This window comes from Culex pipiens, chromosome 2 (assembly GCF_016801865.2).
Source record: "Culex pipiens pallens isolate TS chromosome 2, TS_CPP_V2, whole genome shotgun sequence".
Taxonomy (NCBI): domain Eukaryota; kingdom Metazoa; phylum Arthropoda; class Insecta; order Diptera; family Culicidae; genus Culex; species Culex pipiens.
The window spans coordinates 171,702,192-171,724,418 of record NC_068938.1 but is presented as its reverse complement, the minus strand read 5'-3'; the positions used below and the strand labels follow the sequence as shown (position 1 = coordinate 171,724,418).

At 34.5% G+C, this 22,227-nt stretch overlaps 1 protein-coding gene across 5 annotated transcripts in view; it reads right to left on the bottom strand.

The window, feature by feature from the left end:
* Window positions 1–22,227, bottom strand: part of LOC120428243 (serine/threonine-protein kinase WNK2) — an 82,038-nt gene that overhangs the window by 32,062 nt on the left and 27,749 nt on the right. For 3 of the 5 annotated variants that reach the window (XM_039593223.2, XM_039593224.2, XM_039593225.2), the window contains exon 1: window positions 8,595–8,995. In XM_039593223.2, coding sequence (XP_039449157.1) covers window positions 8,595–8,980 — 386 coding nt within the window. In that variant the 5' untranslated portion in view covers window positions 8,981–8,995. Of the gene's footprint in view, window positions 1–8,594; window positions 8,996–14,533; window positions 16,009–22,227 lie in introns of those variants that run through there. The other 2 variants (XM_052708572.1, XM_039593226.2) reach the window with 2 other exon arrangements.

The window sequence follows — 22,227 nt, the reverse complement described above, 5'->3', positions numbered from 1 at the left end:
AAATCATACCGGTGAGTAGCGTCGTCGTACTCGGCAGATTCGCGCGATAATTTTAGCCACAATTGCACATCTGGGCGCGAATGTCGCCCGGTTATGTCACACACGAGATCCCTTTGCTCGTGCTCTGAGGTGTGGGTTGGCCGGTAGATTTGAAATTAATAGTGCTTTCGTTCCTAATTGCTCATGGAACACCTCATTTCCAGGTTGACTTATTTTGAACTGGGACAGACAAGTCCAACTTCAAACCTGCCAACACCCGTCATTCGTGGTGGCACGAGTGGCTACCGAAAGTGACACGATCGAACGTGCCAAACCACGTTTGCTGACTGTTTTGTTGTGTTTTTTGAGTGATGAAGGCAGGCATCATCATCTGATGATACCCGCAGCAATTGATTTGATTCTCTGCCAAATCATAAAACAGATCATTTTTTTTAAATAGTTTGTTTGGAAAATTTATTAATTTAACCCTGCATTTTTTAAAGTTATTTCTTGACATTTCAATCCACCGGCCAACCTGTTCAAAACATCTCGAACTACGCACTACCCACTCCCGTTGCTCATGTCCCGCCGCGATAAAGAGACACTCTTGATAAAAATTTAATTTATTCACCACATCCTCGCCACTCGCGTGTGACATCAAGCAAATTGCCAATTACAATTATTGTTATCCGCCCGATGAGGGGCGAGAATGGACAACCAAAAAAAACTGGTAAAAACGCACACACATTACGTACGTATACGATATCGAGCAGCAACGACCTTCAAAAAAATTACACCATGCAATAATTGTGGTTTGTGCCCGCGCCCCAGACTGGTGACTGGTCGGCTTTTCAAGAGTCGCCGCGACTACCAGTGTTACGACCGGATTGTTACGGCTGAATTTTGCGTTATTCTGTTCTTTTTTTTTTGTGAAAACCAAGCCACAAAAACCGCACATTCAAATTACTTGTTCGATGTGGTTGTCGTCAGAAAAAAAAATGTTTCGTTTGATAAGTGCAAAATGAATTGTTTTACTTAATTTTTGTTGGCTTCTTTGGGTTAAAATAATATTTTTGTTTTAAGTTGTTGCAAGTTGCAATCATTGATTACTTTCCTTTTCACCAATTCGTCCTCTGGTGACACATATTATTCTGACGATAGCGAAAAAACACGCCACATTTCGACGGTAACATTTCAAAAGGCATCATGTACATTTTGACACTTTCTGGGTTATTGCATATTCTGAAAATACTCCTAATAAGCTACCTCTCCACCAAAAATGAACAAAAGTTACTTCAGTAAAGTCTGTTTAATAATGATTTTAAATAAAGTAACATAAACAAAATCTCTGCCATCAGCAGTTCCTGTTTGTATAGCCCTGTCAACCTGTCAAATAAAAGACTACATGAACCTCGTGACGAAAAAAAAACCAAATGAAAAAAGCGCCATGTACATTCGGCGAAGAAAAACGAATCATAACAAAGCGTCCCCCTCAATGACAGCAGGGTGATATACTGCCCATGTTCGCATAAATGTCCCATATGCAAAAACAGCAAGCTGAGAAAAACGCAAAACAAGTTTGTCCCATACATAAGGCTACGTGTTAAGTTTTCGCGAAAAAACTGGATTTCCTCCTGATTTCTAGAACAAAGTACTTGATGTTATAGGCTTTTCTGAAAGATCACACGATTTTGAACCAAACTGCATCAATAACTCGAAATCGATGAAAATGCATATGGGACATTTATGCGATCAGGGGCAGTATAGACGTTGGTGATTTCAAAAGAAGTTATGTTTGTTTTTCTCAAATAAAATTACGTAAATAATGTTTTATTGAATTTGGATGATCAAGTATCAATAAAAGCAACGTTATTCATCGTTTGTTATCATTAGAACATCTTATTTTGCCTTTATATTAAAATGGGAATTGAAAATGGATGCTCAACATTCAAATGCGTTTTCCTCAAAAAGGATGGTGTGTACATGATGCTTTTTGAAATGTTGGCATCGATTTGTTCATTTGGCATACTGGCAAATCTACCTATCGATTCTAGATAAAGACAAGGAACGTACAAAAATTACGTAAATGATACAATTTTAGTTTTTTTTTCTGCAAAAACAAATTATTAAAATTAAAATCAAAATTTCCTGCACTTAAAATAAGTTTGATTTTTACAAATTTCATCATTTACGAATGCTCCCTCAAATGAAATGCACCACGTTCGTGTCTGGCTCGAGCGTGACCGTGTCGGCATTAGTCATCCATCCCTCAGCATTCAAACGCCGCGGCTTCAGCCAGCCACCAAGTCACCCAAACAACCCGAACTCGATTCTAATGGGATGAGATCGGCCGGTGTTTGTGCATAATATGCTGACGAGCTGGTATAAATGTGTTTCTTTGGGAAGTGCAATATTTTAAAGATACGTTGTATTAACATTTCCGCATTTTGTTAAGGCGGTTTTGAGAATGTCAACTTTCACTTGGTGAAGCCGTTCGAAGAAAATTGGTCATCAGTCTAAAATGTTCTGTATCTCATTAAATTTAACGAATTTCTGCACCAAAATGAATCAGCATGTGCCGGTCGTTGCCTTCTTGAAGCCACTGAAGGAATTTGTGGACTAAATTAAATGTTTTTCAAAATTTATATAATTTTGTGGTACAATCATTGACGTCCTAGTTGCCAATCATTGATTGATGACGTTTTCCATAACTTCACAAGGAATGGGATAATCGTTACCAAAAGGAATCAGCATGTATAGGGCACTATTCTAAACAAGTTGTTGAAGAAATTTTGTCAAAATATTGATGGCGATGCAAAATTTATATCTATGGACGAAAAATCTTGGGAATGATGGAAGTCTTCACGTTAAATGAGAAATTTTATTAACTTTTCAATTCTACAATGACTTAGATATGGTGGTTTTACACCAAGTTAAAAAAAATTCAGCACGAGTCGTACATTGGATAAATACAACGAGTGCTGAAAAAACAAGTTTTGCAGCGAGTTGCATACAACTTTTTTTTTTGCAATTCCAAAAACCACCCTTGCAATGGAATCTTAGGTCAAATGTCCAGGTGTCTAGTCAATTAAATTCAAAACAATATTGTGAAAAATATTAATTTTTGCAATTACGTCGTGAAACTACTTACTTTTCCTGTCATTCTTGAACGACGAAATAGCCTACTTTTCTGTACCAAAAATAACAAAATCGAATAGCAACACTTTTCAAAATAAATGCTGAAAAGTTCTACTTTTCAGCACTGAAATGGGTGCTGAAAAGTTGAACTTTTCAGCACTTGTTTCGAAAAGTAACACTTTTCATAATTTTTTTGATTTAAACGATTTATTGACAAAATACGTGTAAATTCGACTTAAAATTTCACTCAATGGGTGTTTTTCGAAATTGCAAAAAATGTTGTATGGAACTAGTTGCAAAACTTGATTTTTTCAGCACTCGTCGTATTTATCCAACTCGGTGAACCTCGTTGGATAAATGTACGACTCGTTCTGAAAAAATCCTCTTTTTGCAACTTGTTGCATAAACTACTATTTCGATACAATTGTTGAAAAATTCAACTTTTCAGCACCAATTTCAGTGCTGAAAAGTATAACTTTTCTGCCTTTATATCGAGAAGAATTACTTTTCGATTCTGTTATTTAAATTATAGAAAAGTGGGCTGTTTCGTCGTTCGAGAGTGACAGGAAAAGTAAGCAGTTTCACGACGAAATTGCAAAAAGTATTTTTTCATTTAGATTGAAAGTTTCCTTTGACCCTTTCAGGTCTGATGGGTTATATATGACCCAAAAATCATTTTTTTTTTAAAGTAGCCTTTAATATTGGTAGGGTCCTCAGGATCATTTTTTTATAAATAACTAATTTTTTTTTTTAAATTTAGGCCTGAAAGGGCTAAAATATGGATGGGTAATTCTCCACGAACTCACACGAAATCGGGAAAAGTTGCCCCGACCCCTCTTCGATTTGCGTAAAACTTTGTCCTAAGGGGTAACTTTTGTCCCTGATCACGAATCCGAGGTCCGTTTTTTGATATCTCGTGACGGAGGGGCGGTACGACCCCTTCCATTTTTGAACATGCGAAAAAAGAGGTGTTTTTCAATAATTTGCAGCCTGAAACGGTGATGAGATAGAAGTTTGGTGTCAAATGGAATTTTATGTAAAATTAGACGCCCGATTTGATGACGTACTCAGAATCTCGAAAAAACGTATTTTCATCGAAAAAACACTAAAAAAGTTTTAAAAAATCTCCCATTTTCCGTTACTCGACTGTAAAATTTTTTGGAACATGTCATTTTATGGGAAATTTAATGTACTTTTCGAATCTACATTGACCCAGAAGGGTCATTTTTTCATTTAGAACAATTTTTTTCATTTTAAAAATTCGTGTTTTTTCTAACTTTGCAGGGTTATTTTTTAGAGTGTAACAATGTTCTACAAAGTTGTAGAGCAGACAATTACAAAAATTTTGATATATAGACATAAGGGGTTTGCTTATAAACAGCACGAGTTATCGCGATTTTACGAAAAAATGTTTTGAAAAAGTTACTTTTTGCGTTTCTCTTTGTTTCGTCGTCCGTGTCTGTCGCGGGTGACCATGAACGGCCATGATCGATGACGACCAACTTTTTTTTGTAAAATCGCGATAACTCGTGATGTTTATAAGCAAACCCCTTATGTCTATATATCAAAATTTTTGTAATTGTCTGCTCTACAACTTTGTAGAACATTGTTACACTCTAAAAAATTACCCTGCAAAGTTAGAAAAAAACACGAAATTTTAAAATGAAAAATGTTGTTCTAAATGAAAAAATGACCCTTCTGGGTCAATGTAGATTTGAAAAGTACATTAAATTTCCCATAAAATGACATGTTCCAAAAAATTTTACAGTCAAGTAACGGAAAATGGGAGAATTTTTAAAACTTTTTTAGTGTTTTTTTTCGATGAAAAATACGTTTTTTCGAAATTCTGAGTACGTCATCAAATCGGGCGTCTAATTTTACATAAAAGTCCCTTTGACACCAAATTTCTATCTCATCACCGTTTCAGGCTGCAAATTATTGAAAAACACCTCTTTTTCGAATGTTCAAAAATTGAAGGGGTCGTACCGCCCCTCCGTCACGAGATATCAAAAAACGGACCTCGGATTCGTGATCAGGGACAAAAGTTACCCCTTAGGACAAAGTTTCACGCAAATCGAAGAGGGGTCGGGGCAACTGCTGTGTGAGTTGGCGGAGAATTACCCGGATATATGGAAAAATGGACTTCTGATTCGTGATTAGGTACCAGAATTACCCAATAGGACAATGTTTCATGCAAATCGAATATGTGTGGGCTGTGTTAGTGGGCGAAATATGTTTAAACAAGTCCAAATGTACCAAATATTATTATAAAAGCCGGAAAATGCGTTTCGAATTATTTTCAGTTGATTAGAATTTTAGTTTTTGTCTCCCTCCTTAAAAATCGGCCCAAAAAATCGGTAGACAAAAAAAAACAAATTATTTACAGAAATGTAAATTTCCGTTGTAAAAACTTGTAAAATAAATCGTAAGCTTTTCAGAATACATTGTATAACGATTATATATTCATTTTAAATCAAATAAAGCTTTTTTTAAAGACGTATTACATACAAGCTTAAGATTTTTAATCTCATAAATTAATTGATATTTTGCTAATTTTTGTAGATAGTGATTTATATAGCATTTTGTGATACTTATTGTTTTAAAATTATGTTATTTTTTTACTTTTGACTTTTGAGAAGGGGCGTTGGTTATATTCATATTTTGGTGTTTTGAAAATTTAATCTAACATAATCTAATCCTGGCGCAGGCAGTCTGTCGAGGCTATTCTGGAAAATGCCTTAGGTTGTTTGACGCCTAGCATCCTCTTGTCATTATTAACATTTGCAGTGCCCCATTGCATTAGTTTCCATTGAAACATCACAAACGATAAAGCGGCTAGGTAAACTGCCTAAAGTTTACCGCAAAGATGATTCGTTGAATTGGATTGAGTTTGATCACATCGTTGCATCGTTTAAAAACCCGATTTAATATCACCAGAGGTGAAATAGAGCCTTTCTTACAAAATGATGAAACTCCGAGAAATATATTGGTGTAATTAATGTTCAGAAACATAATGATACCACTCAGTGAGAATTTTACCTAAAGCTTCGAATCTTTTGAGGCTAAACCTCAAATGCAATGTTTTTTTTTAATTTCAGAGGTACATTATTTGTCGCAAGATATTTAAATTTAATTAAGAAAAACATATTGGATTGAAATTATTAGAAAAAAAAATAAAGGGTACTCAGTCTTTATTGTTAGTCTATGATTAACTTAAAAAATATGTATCGCTATTGCACTTAGTCGATCTATTATGAGAAGCCAGAAAGAACATTTTCACGCGCAGCGTTAAACGCGCAAGCGTAAATGTGCTGGCGTTTATGCTTCGACTTGACGACTTGTCAATCTTTCGAGCGAGAACGAGCCGGGACTTCGAATTTGATGTTCAGTATATGATTCTGTATAAAACCAAAAATTTAATGGGAAAAAATAGGGTAAAAATAAGACGAAAAACACTAAAATGGCTATATCTCTGGAAATACATTTTGGAAAAGCTTAAAATTTTGGGCCCAAGCAGTTTATGGCGCATGTTTTCGAATGGCTTTTTGTTTGAAACTGAATTCGTTTAATTTGATAGTGTTATCTGTAAAATAGTCCGAAAAATACCTCTAAAAATGGCTTTGACCACATTTACTGGTCGAAAATTGTGAATCGAAAAATAAAATGTTCGTCTCCGACCCCACGGCTACAGATCTGATTTATAAAAATTGTGGGTTTTACGAGCGGTTTTCCAGTGATGGAAGACACAAATTTTTAAGAGCGGATACAGACATCGCTCATGTATTTCAGAAAAAGAGCTCTCAAAAATCAGACTTTGAGTTCCGGGTTTCGGGCCAAAATTCAATCGAAAGAGCGCATCTAAACCTTCAATTTAGTAATAGGATTTTTTCCTGGGACGAATCCTCACCGTGCACGATTTTTTTTTAGATTTCTGAAAAAAGCGTTTTTCAAAAAGCAAACCTTAAACCTTTCTTTTGTAAGAAAGGTAAAAAGTTGTCCAATAAAAACTTGTAGTAAATTTGACAAGCTATCTGAAAAAATACACTGTTATAAAAATTCACGCTATTTCCATGATATATTTTGATGGTAACTTTTATAAGTCAATTTTGACGGTGATTCAAATAAAATGTGTAAATTTGTGTGCAGAAAGCCTCACAAAAAATACAAAAAGTATGTCTTCCAAAAACCAATGGGAACTTGGACAAACTTTTCGGTAAAAATATTTTCGAGGCTAATCAAGTCTTACTTAGGCCGTTGTCAATATTTTTTGAAGATCTTTTTATGTCCCTCGACTCTGAATTTATTTTATCACCGAAAAAAAAAACTTTGCAGTTCACCGGAATTTTACCAAAAAAAATCTAAATATTTTTGATAGATCCCAGACATGCTAAATATTGCATGAAATTTTTTTTTGCCCCTTGATTTTTCGGACCGATTTTGAAGGGGAGGGGGACATAAACTTTGGAAAATATTTGCAACGGCCTATAGAAATGACAAAAAATCCTCTTTTTCAACATTTTAATTTTAAAAAGCACTATATCGTTAAAACAATAGGACTTAGGACAGTGGTTAATATTACGAAATTTATGTGAACAATTGATTTCCAGGATTGCTGACGGAAAATTTTAACTTTAAGAACACATTAACAAATTAGGGTTATTAAAGTTTTTTTTTGTATATTTTAGGAGAGAAATTGTAAACTTTTTCGTGAGGCTTTTTCCAACATCTTAGGCTCCTTTATCAAAATAATAAATAAACTTGACTTTTTGAACTTAACATCAAAAATTCTATTAGAAATAGCGTTTATTTTAATAAAAAAGTTTTTTTTTCAGAAAGCTCGTCAAGTTTGACCCTTTTTTGATACGACGTAACGGCATCGAGAGACAATAATAAAAATGTTTTGGACTGGAATTGCTCGAAAAAAAATTTGACACACATTTTACACATTATATGGGAGCTTTCTTTTATTACGTAACGTAGAAAAATGAATTTTGAACCAACTCCCCCCCAACCTCGTATTAAAATTTCCTTGCAAATTTTAAAAATGTTGTATGAACTCCCACCTCCCCCGGAATTGCGTTACGTAATAAAAGAACGCTTCCTATGAAATTTTTGACTAACATGCAGCAGCGACGAACCACTACTAAACCTTCATACAAAGTGTAGAGAAAAATCATTCTCAGCTTTAATTTATGTTGCTGAAAATTCAAGTTGCGCGTTATTCTAGTTGGGGCCGTCTAGATCGTGCTTCCCCAAGAATTGAGAATGTGTAAATGGTATGTCCATTCCTGTACCGTATCCGACAGTTCTGACTAATTCTTACCTACATTAACCACAACAATAATAATAACAATAACCAGGTCCCACAAAATTATTCCGCATCGTTTTGCATATTACCTAATCACGCCACCTGGCGTAAATAATAACAGTCACTTAGTCCCCGGAACTACCCCCCTCTCGCTTCCCCCACAACATACCCGCTCGTCGCCGCAACTCCCCCACAGCAGTGACAGCACCTCAGCAGGACGTGCAACTTGGACAGCATCTCGAGCAGCAAATGAAAATAGCAGCACAACGTTTCACCACGACCCATGCCGACTTCTTCGTGGGCATTCCGAGATCGACCGTTGACAACAACGCGCAACTTCTTCCTCTGATTCACCTTTGGTTCAAGTTTTGGCAACTCCTTTGCTGACCTGCAGCCGACATTCCAGCAAAGTTCGCTTTCCAGACTAAACTGCTTCTGCTGGTCATGTTTCAAAAACTTGGACGACGACGGCCGAATTCCTCGACCTTTCGCCGAAGAGTTGCAGGTTCCCACATTCTTGACCAGTTTTGGGCACAGAACTGCGTCAAGGTCCATTCACTTTGATATGGAATTTATAGCTTCTTCGATGGTTTGTGCACAGCGCGCGCGTTCTGGACTGCTGGGCAGCGGGTATTCTACAAACTTTCAGCAACCGAAACTGAAGTTGGACACCTCGCTCGACTGACTGGATCTGGACCAGGATGCGCAATCAGCTATACGTCAGGTACCTTTCTAAGGCCCTTATCAGCTCCTTCTTTCTCCTCGACGAAGATGACATCTCATGGTAGGGGATGTTGAGATGTTCGCGAGAGACTGGGACAGCTGTACCGAGGCGATGAGTCACCTGCACGACCTGCAGCTTCTCTATTTGCATACACATATACACGTCACAAGGTCGCACAGTGCAGGTCACTTGCAGGTATGTTAATTCTAGCACCGTAATCGTAAACAAAGGTTGACGAATCTGAAAACGGTGTCAATGCATTCAGAGGTGATAACTGAGACTTCGACTTGGAAATCGCTTTTGAGAGAGTAATGACACCGTGTTCAGATTCGTAAACAGAAGTTCACGTTGAAGTTGACAGGACTTCTTCGCAGTTATCCCAGTATTCTTCCGTGATGTAACGCTTGTAACGAAGCTTGTACTACCTGCTGCGGCTGCTACGACTAATCTCCCGCGAGGCACGAAATTTGCACAGGTAGCATCGATCTACGTTTGAACAGCTCGCGGCGACGATCGCTACTAATGACACACAAAGATCTGTGTTAGTACGGCGCGGCGACTGGTTGTAGTATAACTACACTTTTTTGTTGTTGTTTCCATCTGCTAATGAGAACCGAACCGTGACCGACCGTCTCTCCCCGTACGCCGTAATAACCGCACGAATACTACCCTACCCTAAGTCTCTAATACTAATACTTGCGGAGTCTGGGCTGTCGGCGTAGTAACCTATTCTGGAAGGGAGTCGCGCGACATGCAAAACATGAACTCGCGAAAGTTTGCGGTGGGAACGTTGCCTTTCGGGAGTTGCGACACGGGGTTTTTGGGGGATTACCTAATATGACATTAGAGGTGGACGGCGCGGTGTGAACGACGACGACGACGCAGTAGGGATCTTCCAGCGTGATCAACGCAGGTCAGCAGTGCTGGGGTCGTTGAACTTTGTGGGTGATTTGTTTGTGGGGTTCTGGTATGCAAAAACTGAGTCGAGTGAAAGGAGGTCCGTGGAAATAGCAATTTTGCTGGGAATTATAGGATAGCTGGATATGTAACAGTCAACAGTTGCAATAAAGGTTTTAAACGAAAACAACTAAAATTTTCACAAAATACCGAATGTTTTGAAAGTTTTTAAATTTTTACAATGCGCAACACAGATGTTAAAAGAAGATAAATGTTATAAAGGATTTAACCACAAGTTTGTATTTTTTTAACTCTAATGTTCCTAAATACCGCCTCCACCGCCAGAAAACACCAAAAAAAGGAATTTGGAAGACGAACAGTGTAGATGCTCCACCTTTTTACAGGGATAAGGGAAATTCTCCACGGTATCCCTAAGTAGGTTTCACATGGATTGGGACGTTTTGTTCAAGATTCGATTATCCGAAGTCACATACAAATCTTTGGATAATCAAACATTTTTTTTAATTGCGTCTAAATGTTATGCAATCTTGTATTTTCATGAATAAACAGAATTTTAAATTTTTTTTGAAGAGGCGATTATTTTGATAATTTTCGACGAGTTTTTCGAAGTTTTAACCCCTAAAACTCAATCGTGTGCTTGGGAAAGTATTTTTTCGAAAAGACAAGGTGACCACTCAAATCCCAATTTCAAATTCCCGAATTTTTCCCGACTTTTCCAGAAACTCAAATAATTGCCATTTCTTATTTTAAAAATGATTCCACACAAAAACTTAACAACAAATTATTAAAAAAATAAACGAATGCTTAACAAAACTAATAATTACAATGTTTATTTTCAAAATTAATTAGCAAGCGTATAGGATACTTCGTTTCAACTGGAAATTGCAAAAAGTTAAAGATAACTTAATTTAAAATCTTTTTTTAAATCAAACAACGCTTAAAACATGATTACTGCTTTTATTCTAAAAAAAATAGAAAAATATCCAAGAATTCAATTCAAATGTTTTACAAAGTTCTCATTTTAATTTTTTTAATTTTGAAATTGAATTTTTGAATCAATATTGATTTGTCTTGTTGTCAGTATTTGACTATTTAGTTTTTAAAAGAAAAATTCAGTTTGATAAGATTAAATTTTCAACCACTTATTTCATTCAAAATGTGTGAAGAGACAAATTCTTTAAACATATTTGTAATAACTAAAATAAAAATTAATAAGATTATTAAAGTCAAAAATATTGAAATTGTGAAAGGAACCTTGAATTTAAAGTATGTTACTAGAGTAGAATAATTCAATTTGAAAATTGTATAAAATTAAAAAAAATATTCAAGAGTTAGACAATAATTTTCAAACAAGTATGCTTATGATTCCCGACTTTTCCCCAATTTTTGACAAATTCCCGACTTTTTCCCGATTATTGGCGGATTTTAACGGATTCCCTACTTTTTTACGTTTTCCCGACTTGAGTGGCCACCCTGGAAAGACCATCACATGTTGCAAAAGAATGACGTTTTTGTAGCTCGTCCAAATCATCACTTCTAAAAGAAAGCATGTCTCTCGATTCGTGAAAGTTGAGGAACAGGAAATGGCAGCGATTCAAAAGCTATATTTTTTTTATTTTTTTTGATGAAAAATATTTTTTTTCGGAATATTGATATTTAAAATTTCTATCTCTTCATGGTTTCGAGAATTATAGCACTCAAAAACGAAATTTCATTTACACATAAATTTCAAAAATTTTATAACGTGTTCGCCTTAAATCAAAAATATTCAAGAAATCAAAAAGTTCCAAAAGAAAATAAATCCAAGCTTTTTAAAAATTATAAAAAAAAATAATTTTGCAACTAGGTTGATTTCCAGGTTTGGAACCAAATTCCCAATTTATTTCCGATTTTCTCCATTTCGACGAAGAAAGCAAAAAACAAGAGGCAAATACACGTTTAATAAAACGACTTTTATTTAATTAGGCGCATTTTTTTGAAAGTGTTGAAAATGTTGAAGATGTAGAAACTGTGCACAGTTTACATTGTCAATCCTGCAATCCTGCAACATTACATCACATGCAGGATTGAATATGTAATAAATTATTAAATGAGTATTTATTAGAAGATTGATATAATGCATAAATAAGAGTTAAGAGCGCAACAAAAAGTGCACACCTTCATGAATATTGCCTTGTTAGCTGACAGATTGCGGGTTGAGTGCGAGAGCGCGCTAGCGAGCTGCGAGAGAGAACAACGAGCGAGAAAACAACGAGATGCGCGCGGCCGGCGAAAGAGAGTGAAGATTGTCAAATCAGTTTTGTGGTTCATTTGTGTGGAATAGGACGTGTTGTTTGTTAATTGCAAAATATCTGTGTTTTTATTATAAAAAAAGTCCCCGATCACGACACATATGATAGAAGTTTCAATCTTGTCGTGCTATCTTGAAACACCCTGAAAATTGCTGTAATTGCGACAACTGGCCAAAAGAATTTCAGGTCAGAACGCGTTTGACACACGTACATGCCCGACTAGTGTTAACATTTTTAACTATAAATCGGGACCCCGGCAACCAAATTCAACCAAACTTCGGGACAACGCACACAATGGTCAAACAAACAAAATGTGTTTGTTATTGTTTACATTGTGTGCTCTATTTTTTTTTGTTTATTTAAGGTCAAACATTGAAACGCGTTTTTCTCGGAACCTCGAAATGGCGGGTGCGACAAGATAACACGACAACGTCGATTTTGATCTTTTTGATTAATTATCATCAAAACCTTTCTGATAATTCATAAAATGAGATGATCTGGCAACACTGTTAGGATATATTGAGACCAGCGATGGAAGAATCTCCATCAGGTGAATTTCTTTTGACAATCAATAAGAAAAAAAAATCTTAAGAGAACTTGTCACTCCCCTTCCATGCACAAAATATCGGTGAAAAGAAACTAACAAAAAAACAATTTCGGGATTATCTGGCGAAAATTAGTTTTCACTACTTCTCTGAGATTTCGGTCATTCGATTTTTTTATTTTTTTTAATCCGGCTGAAACTTTTTTATTGCTTTGGTATGCCCAAAGAAGCCATTTTGCATCATTAGTTTGTCCATATAATTTTCCATACAAATTTGGCAGCTGTCCATGTCTGTCTCTGTATCTTTGGAAGGAATTTGTCGATCGATTGGGTTTCTTCGGCGAAGTTGTAGGTATGGATAAGGACTACACTGAAAAAAATGATACACGGCAAAACAAAATTCAACGATTTTTAATTTCACTTTTTCTCACAAAACTTGATTTGCAAAAAACACTATTTTTTATTTTCTGATATGTTTAAAGGGACATCAAATGCCAATTTTTCAGAAATTTCCAGAACGGGCAAAAAATCTTTGACCGAGTTATAAAGTTTTGAATCAATACTGATTTTTTTTTCAATCGAAATATCGGTCGTAAAAAAATTCAACTTAATTTTTCTATTTAAAATCGAATTTGCAATAAATATTTGCAATCGAATTTGATAAAGTGCACCGTTTTCAAGTTATAGCCATTTTTAGCTAATTTTTTTTGAAAAATAATATCAAGACTAACATTTCAAAAGGGCCAAACATTCAATATTACGCCTACAAACATTCAATAATACATACCGACAACTTTGCCGAAGACACCAAATCGATGCAAAATGGCCTTTTTGGGCATACCCAAAGCACCAAAAAAGTTTCAGCCGGATTAAAAAATACAAAAATTAAAATAAAAAAAAGACGTTTGAAGGCTTGTCACTTTTCGTAGATGAGCAAATCAAATGAATCAAAGTGGTGCTAACAGTGACAACCACGAAAAATTCGTTTACTGTATTTTATAAATTTGAATAAAACAGAGAATTTCGGATTCATGTTTTGTACATATTCAGATTAGCCAAAAATTGGTTGATTTGGCAACCCTTTTTTGTTGCTGTATATTTCGATTTGAAAAGAAAAAGAAAAAAAATGGTCCTTTTCGGAAGCTAATAAGCTTTTCAACAAAATCTTAAAAATATGGTGTCTTCGGGAAAGTTGTTCTAAAATTAACGAAGGTCCTACATCCGAGAAATGGTAAGAATTTGATAACTATTGCACCCTCCACAGATAATAAACTGAAATAGTTGCTTTTCTCCAAACATTTTCACAATTTTTCCCATACAAACTTCAAGCGATTAGAGGGAGGGGTTCCCGAGGTCAGAATGAGCTCAAAATTGGAATTTAGCCTAGTGACGGGTCAATCTTTGATTTCAGGGGGTAGCCCCGAGAAAGCTCAGATTTGGACAACCCTATAGTCTAGGTCAAATAGTCCCAAAGATCCTAGGAAGGCACCTTTTCACCGACGTGCCACCCAAGCTAGGATGTCATTCGGTGGACCCGATCAGTCAAGTTAAATGCTCAATTATCGCCAGAGAATCTCACACACATAAAACACAAATCCACAAATCAGTATGCAAAAACAACGAAAACTCACCTTCTGCTAAAACATGCTCTTTTTGTTGCTCCCATTTGTACAGCATTATTGCGGCATAATTCTAGGATGAATGGGAGTTGTGGTGGTGCGTGCAGTAGTAACTCTTCCTTCTCGAAACTTTAAACTTTCTGCGCCTTCTCACCACACAGGCTGGTACCGGTGGCCGACGATATTCCGATCGCACTTGATTCACTTTTCTTTTCTCTCGACTGAGCTTAGTGCGATTCTTTTGTTATTGCTGCACGTAGTTTATGAGCGTCGTGTGGGGACTAGGACAAGTTTGCAGGATTGTAATCTTTGGAAATAAATAAAGTTTTTTTTTTGCTGAATGCCGAAAAAATACGAAGAACGTGTGGAAAAGTAAACGAGATAAAGTTTTTTTTAAATTGAATGACTAAGTGTTAAGCAGTTCTCAAGTTTCCAGTTGTATTTTGTTTTTGGTATTTTAGTGGGCGTGTTTCCGAAAGTTAGAAATAAATAAAGTATTGCGCTACGAAATAAATATCAATGGGAGAGGTTGCTTGCTTACAGTCGAACGTATAACTTTGTGTGACACAGCTTGGGCTGTTTTTTTGAAAAAGTTTCAAGTCTTACGGGCTAGGAAATCTCAAACTCAAATGTCTTATTGCAACGAGAGTTCTTCTACGCCAAACCAAAATCTACAAGATCGAACGTTACCCTAAATTTAACGGTTATTACGAGAAACGCTAAACGCTACCTTGCAAGAACAGTAACTGAACTATAAAAAAAAACTGACGGGGCAGAAATTTGATTTCCGCGACCTAAACTAGGGATGTCCTGGGCTGAGTTGAGCTACTACTGCTCGACACGACTAAATTACCGCTACTACTACTGCTACTCTGTACGAAGCTCAGACTCTCCTGCTGCTGGTCTGTCCCAACGGCAAAGACGTTCGAGGTCTCGAGCTGCTGCTGCTGGCCACTGGCGTAGGTTTGACTGCTTAACGAATGCTGCTTTCGGCTGAGCGAATCTTCGTTCCAATGCATTATCACACAAGCTGAGACGGTGACGACGGCGACGTTCGACGGTAGTAAATCATAAGAAAACCTCGCGCGAGAAACTTCGGAAAAGAAGATCGAACTGGAAAGTCGAGAACTGAAGAATCGAAAAAGTAAATAAAACAGAAACAATCACAAAACAAAAAAGGATATAGCAACAGCAACAAACCAAACAAAACTAAAAAAAAAGTGTGACAAAGTGAAACTTGCCAACTGAGAAAAAAAAGGAAGGAAGGAAGAACTAAAGAAGGAAGTTTTTTTTTCTGTGTGTGAGAGAGAGATAGGGATGTCACAAACACGCGCGCGATGTCACTACTCGTGTGTGGTTGAATTTCGCGTGGATGTCGATTTTTTGGACCGGACCAGCTGTGGTGGGTTCTCAAGGACTCTGCGGCGCGTGCAGCAATTGCGGTTTTGGACAAACCGTGTCCACCGAGCAGGTCGAGCTGCGCAGATCTGGAAATAAGGAGAGCAAGAAGAAGGACTGGTATAAATAACACTGCATTGTTTATCGACCACTTTGAGCAGTGAGCGATTCTCTGGAAATATTTGTTTCTTTTTCTAAATTTTATTTAGTTAAGACCAAACAAAGAAGAGATCAAACTTTGTTACACGGAAAAGATACGTGTCTAAAAATTACGTATAAAATGAATTGACACCAAATCGTGCCTTCCATTTCATAAGGGATAATAACTTTTGTAAACAAGAGTGTATCCTTCTCACACCTTATATGTAACTGTCATTTGAGTTAAAGTTTACAAAAGTTATGAGCCCTTTTGAAATGTCATTATCATTATCAAAAACTACATTTATTTGCAGATTGCAGACTGGATTTCGTCATGTTTATATGTTCACAGGGTTGTTACGTCGAGTCGAAAAAAAAATTCGCGCCAAATCCGCGCCGTTCCGAAACCCAATCCGCGCAGGCCGAAAATTATATGGACAAATTTATTTTTGCTAAAATAAATTAAATTAAAGGAAATAGCCAAAACCAAAATGCCGGGTAAAAAATTTCAAGAAGAAATTTAATTTTTATTAACTTTAAGAAATTTGAATCTAAAAACTAAATCAAATTTAAATTTAAAACCATTCAATTTGAGAAATTTAAACATTCCTAGTTCTTGAGATTTGAAAATTAAAATACAGTTCGTATTAAATTATCCTCACCAAAGAGTGTCACTCAGAAAAATCGAAGCACGACATTTTAATTATTTTCTTGCCAAAATTTCTCAAACCTAGAAAATGACTCCAAAAATGCTTAAAAGTTTTCAGATTTTCCGTAATCTAATAATCTTAAACGGTGACGAAAAAGGGTCGAATTTAAGAATTTTAGAATTCTGCAGTTTTTTTTTTTCATTTTGTAAAACGTCCAGAATTTAAGAATTCTGTATTTACTTTTTTTCAAGAATTTACAAATTTACAAATTTAAGAATTTCAGAATTCAGAATTTCATTATTTCAGAATTTAAAATTTAAGAATTCAAGTATTTAAGAATTTAAGAATTTAGGAATTTAAGAATTTAAGAATTTAAGAATTTAAGAATTTATGAATTTAAGAATTTAAGAATTTATGAATTTAAGAATTTAAGAATTTAAGAATTTAAGAATTTAAGAATTTAAGAATTTAAGAATTTAAGAATTTAAGAATTTAAGAATTTAAGAATTTAAGAATTTAAGAATTTAAGAATTTAAGAATTTAAGAATTTAAGAATTTAAGAATTTAAGAATTTAAGAATTTAAGAATTTAAGAATTTAAGAATTTAAGAATTTAAGAATTTAAGAATTTAAGAATTTAAGAATTTAAGAATTTAAGAATTTAAGAATTTAAGAATTTAAGAATTTAAGAATTTAAGAATTTAAGAATTTAAGAATTTAAGAATTTAAGAATTTAAGAATTTAAGAATTTAAGAATTTAAGAATTTAAGAATTTAAGAATTTAAGAATTTAAGAATTTAAGAATTTAAGAATTTAAGAATTTAAGAATTTAAGAATTTAAGAATTTAAGAATTTAAGAATTTAAGAATTTAAGAATTTAAGAATTTAAGAATTTAAGAATTTAAGAATTTAAGAATTTAAGAATTTAAGAATTTAAGAATTTAAGAATTTAAGAATTTAAGAATTTAAGAATTTAAGAATTTAAGAATTTAAGAATTTAAGAATTTCAGAATTTAAGAATTTAAGAATTTAAGAATTTAAGAATTTAAGAATTTAAGAATCTAAGAATTTAAGAATCTAAGAATTTAGGAATTTAGGAATTTAAGAATTTAAGAATTTAAGAATTTAAGAATTTAAGAATTTAAGAATTTAAGAATTTAAGAATTTAAGAATTTAAGAATTTAAGAATTTAAGAATTTAAGAATTTAAGAATTTAAGAATTTAAGAATTTAAGAATTTAAGAATTTAAGAATTTAAGAATTTAAGAATTTAAGAATTTAAGAATTTAAGAATTTAAGAATTTAAGAATTTAAGAATTTAAGAATTTAAGAATTTAAGAATTTAAGAATTTAAGAATTTAAGAATTTAAGAATTTAAGAATTTAAGAATTTAAGAATTTAAGAATTTAAGAATTTAAGAATTTAAGAATTTAAGAATTTAAGAATTTAAGAATTTAAGAATTTAAGAATTTAAGAATTTAAGAATTTAAGAATTTAAGAATTTAAGAATTTAAGAATTTAAGAATTTAAGAATTTAAGAATTTAAGAATTTAAGAATTTAAGAATTTAAGAATTTAAGAATTTAAGAATTTAAGAATTTAAGAATTTAAGAATTTAAGAATTTAAGAATTTAAGAATTTAAGAATTTAAGAATTTAAGAATTTAAGAATTTAAGAATTTAAGAATTTAAGAATTTAAGAATTTAAGAATTTAAGAATTTAAGAATTTAAGAATTTAAGAATTTAAGAATTTAAGAATTTAAGAATTTAAGAATTTAAGAATTTAAGAATTTAAGAATTTAAGAATTTAAGAATTTAAGAATTTAAGAATTTAAGAATTTAAGAATTTAAGAATTTAAGAATTTAAGAATTTAAGAATTTAAGAATTTAAGAATTTAAGAATTTAAGAATTTAAGAATTTAAGAATTTAAGAATTTAAGAATTTAAGAATTTAAGAATTTAAGAATTTAAGAATTTAAGAATTTAAGAATTAAAGAATTTAAGAATTTAAGAATTTAAGAATTTAAGAATTTAAGAATTTAAGAATTTAAGAATTTAAGAATTTAAGAATTTAAGAATTTAAGAATTTAAGAATTTAATAATTTAAGAATTTAAGAATTTAAGAATTTAAGAATTTAAGAATTTAAGAATTTAAGAATTTAAGAATTTAAGAATTTAAGAATTTAAGAATTTAAGAATTTAAGAATTTAAGAATTTAAGAATTTAAGAATTTAAGAATTTAAGAATTTAAGAATTTAAGAATTTAAGAATTTAAGAATTTAAGAATTTAAGAATTTAAGAATTTAAGAATTTAAGAATTTAAGAATTTCTAATTCTTGGGAAGGTAAATTATGTGAGGAGCCATCCAAGGTGAGTGACAATGGCCATTTGCAAATTCAAATTCAAATTTGTGTGCTCTATTTTTGGTTGTTGGAAAGTTTTGAACCAAATTAAAGTTAAGTAAGACGATTTTAAGAAAGGAACTACTTTTCATTCAAATTTACGTGTAAAGATTTAGAGATTTATTGGTGTAAACATAATTTAACAAGTGTATCTTTCTTCTAGACGATCTTCAACCACGTAAGAGGGACAACAACTGCAAAAACAATCTTTATTACGACGCATTGCTGCTCTTTTTTCGCAAATCCATCGTGTCCAAGGCACCGACTTCTTGCCTTCAAAGGAGGGTTCACCCCAAGAAACCTCCTTCCCGCCCCGCAAATCCTTCAAGTCACTTGACCACCACCAGTCCGTCATACTGGTGCGGTTACGACAACGCCACGCATTCAAGATAGTGGCCAGAGAAAGAGTGCCAAAAATAGACATTCGATCGCTGGAACTGGTTCAATTATTCGACCGACTCATTATCTGCAGCGCACTCTCTCGTTCCCGATTTCTTGGAAGGCCGCGCGCGCACAAAATGGTAATCGATGTGCCGGCAGCCACCCCGGGACGGTAATGACCCAATCGATGGTCTTCTTCTGCCTGGTTTCCACCACCACCCTGGGTGAATGATTTATGTTTGGTTTTCAAATATGAGTGAATAACGAGTCGAGCGATGCGACAAACTTGTTGCACAAATATTTCTAGAACTTCTAGACTTTGTTAAGTTCAAATAGAGCAAATTCTTGTCCAAATCAGCATTTTTAAGAATTGGAAACTTATTTCGTAGCTGAAGAAAACATCAAGCATTTTTGAAAAAAAAAAGAAGAAGAAAGAAATTTTCATTTAATATTTTAAGTTGTTTTATTTGAAAAAAAAATCAGATTACTAAATTTATGACCCTTTTGAAATGTTAGTCTCGAATCTATTTTTCTAAAAAAAAATATCGAAACAAAATATTTTCAAATTATAAAGTTGTGAAATTGACCAGCGTTGTGCAAATCGCAGTCATAACTGGGTAAGGCGTGTTTCATGCATATTTTGATAGACAAGCTATCATCAATTGAAGCATGACCAGGATGACACTTTCTGCAACACTTTTCACCTGTGGGTGTAGCTTTTTCAACCAATCATGACAACAACTAATAGATTTTAAACTGAAAATTATAGTTTGGTAATTTTTGTTTATTTTTTTTCTTATTAGACATACTGTAATTATGTTTTTTTTTAAATTAAATTTGGTACAACAAAGCAACTGTGGACGTTAAATTGCTCTGTCGATTTAAGCTTTTCTAGAAAAAAAAGCCCAGCGACCATAACTCAATTCTCCCCGGGGACGTCTGACGGCCAACGCTACAGGGGCCTGGGTTCGGGCAGTCAAATTTCGGCCAACCCAGTTAATAATAATTTGCACACAGCAGAAGAAAGTGACTAATTGATGATTTAATTTCCTTTGGGTCGGTTATTATGAATTTTTGTCCCAACTTGGAATGTGCCACAAAAAAAGGCGACTTAAAGAAGTAAAAGGGCAATGGTTATGATGCGGTCATTCGGCCATTCGGCGGTAATAACAACAACTAAAGGGGAGGAGAGAGAGAAAAAAACAAGCAATTTTGGACGCGTGCGTCATACGCAAACTCTTTGTGAAAGTTCGTTTTCGCACGGCGTAGCATTTGTTGTCTAGAAAAAGCGAGAGAGACTGTTTGTTGTGGCTTTTTGGCAATGAACGACTTTGAAGGAAAAGTTAGCATAATGCAATGTTGATTTTAAAAGGTTAAATCTATTTTAAGAAGAGCAGTTCTCTCTCATAAGGCAAGAAGTCGGTGCCTTGGACGCGATGGATTGGCGAAAAAGAGCAGCAATGCGTCGTAATAAAGGTTGTTACTTTTCCGGCCGACAGCGAAATTATGGAAAAGTATAGTTTGTATCATTCTTGGAATATCCTGGTTGGGCATTGCCTGGCCCCGCCTGAACATAAAAGCAGGCACTGTTGATTCAAGAAAAGTCCAAATTTCAAGTGGACCGATCGCGATTTGAACCCTGATCCTTCTGTCTGTAAGACAGAAGCCACAACCATTAAGCCACAAAACCGGTCAAGTAAACACCAGACAGCTTGTGTTGCAAAATTTCGTTAGTTACGGTAAATAAAACTAACGACCTGCTAAATTTACACGGGGAAAGACGACAGTTTATACCTCCAAATTGGCCCCCTATGTTCACAGCTATCATCGCCGAACGGCGACCGTGGACCATTTCCTTGAAATATTACCCCCAATTAGCAACATTATCGTCCTCGTTGGCCGGTAGATGTCTCTACCAACGGGGGTCGGTCTCTCTGCCACTCGACAATTGACACACGTAAATACAGAACACACACCAGACCATTACGGAAAGGTGTCTCCACCAAGTGCCAACAATTGCCACGCTTCTTCTTCTTTTTCAGCGTATTATCAGAGGAGGACACTCTGGGAGCGCAACTTTGTTGCAGGTTGTTTGTGTACGCGACGACGAGGCGACGTTTCTCAGTCAACACACACACAGGCTGACTGACTGACTGACAGTTGAGTTGGTTACCGAGAGATAGTACGCCTTAGAACGCGGCTCCTACCAACATCTCCGCGTGCGAGTGTTGATATTGACCCTGGCTAGGGCGCGGTGTAGCTAATGAGAGAGCTGATGGGTGCACTTGTGTGGTGGTGTTGAGCGCCACCAACCAAGGGGCTATCCCTTGGAGTGCAAGTGCAATTGTTTTAGTCAAATTACTAAACCTATAAAGTACTGAAAATTTTGCAAGTTCTACTTGAGTTCATTTTTGTAATGTCCCATACTCTATGCATTTTTAATCAATTTAGATGATAATGGTGAATAATAAAAAAAAATCACCCTCTACAGGCCAACCCTAGGCGGGCTTCGAACTAAAAATTCGCCAAAATCATTTTTTCAACCAAATTTCGATCTTTAAAAAGCATTCTAAAATAGTAATTTATGCAACAAGTTGCAAAAAGAGATTTTTTTCAGCACGAGACGTACATATATCCAACGAGGTTCACCGAGTTGGATAAATACGAAGAGTGCTGAAAAAATCAAGTTTTGCAACGAGTTCCATTCAACATTTTTTACAATTCCGAAAAACACCCATTG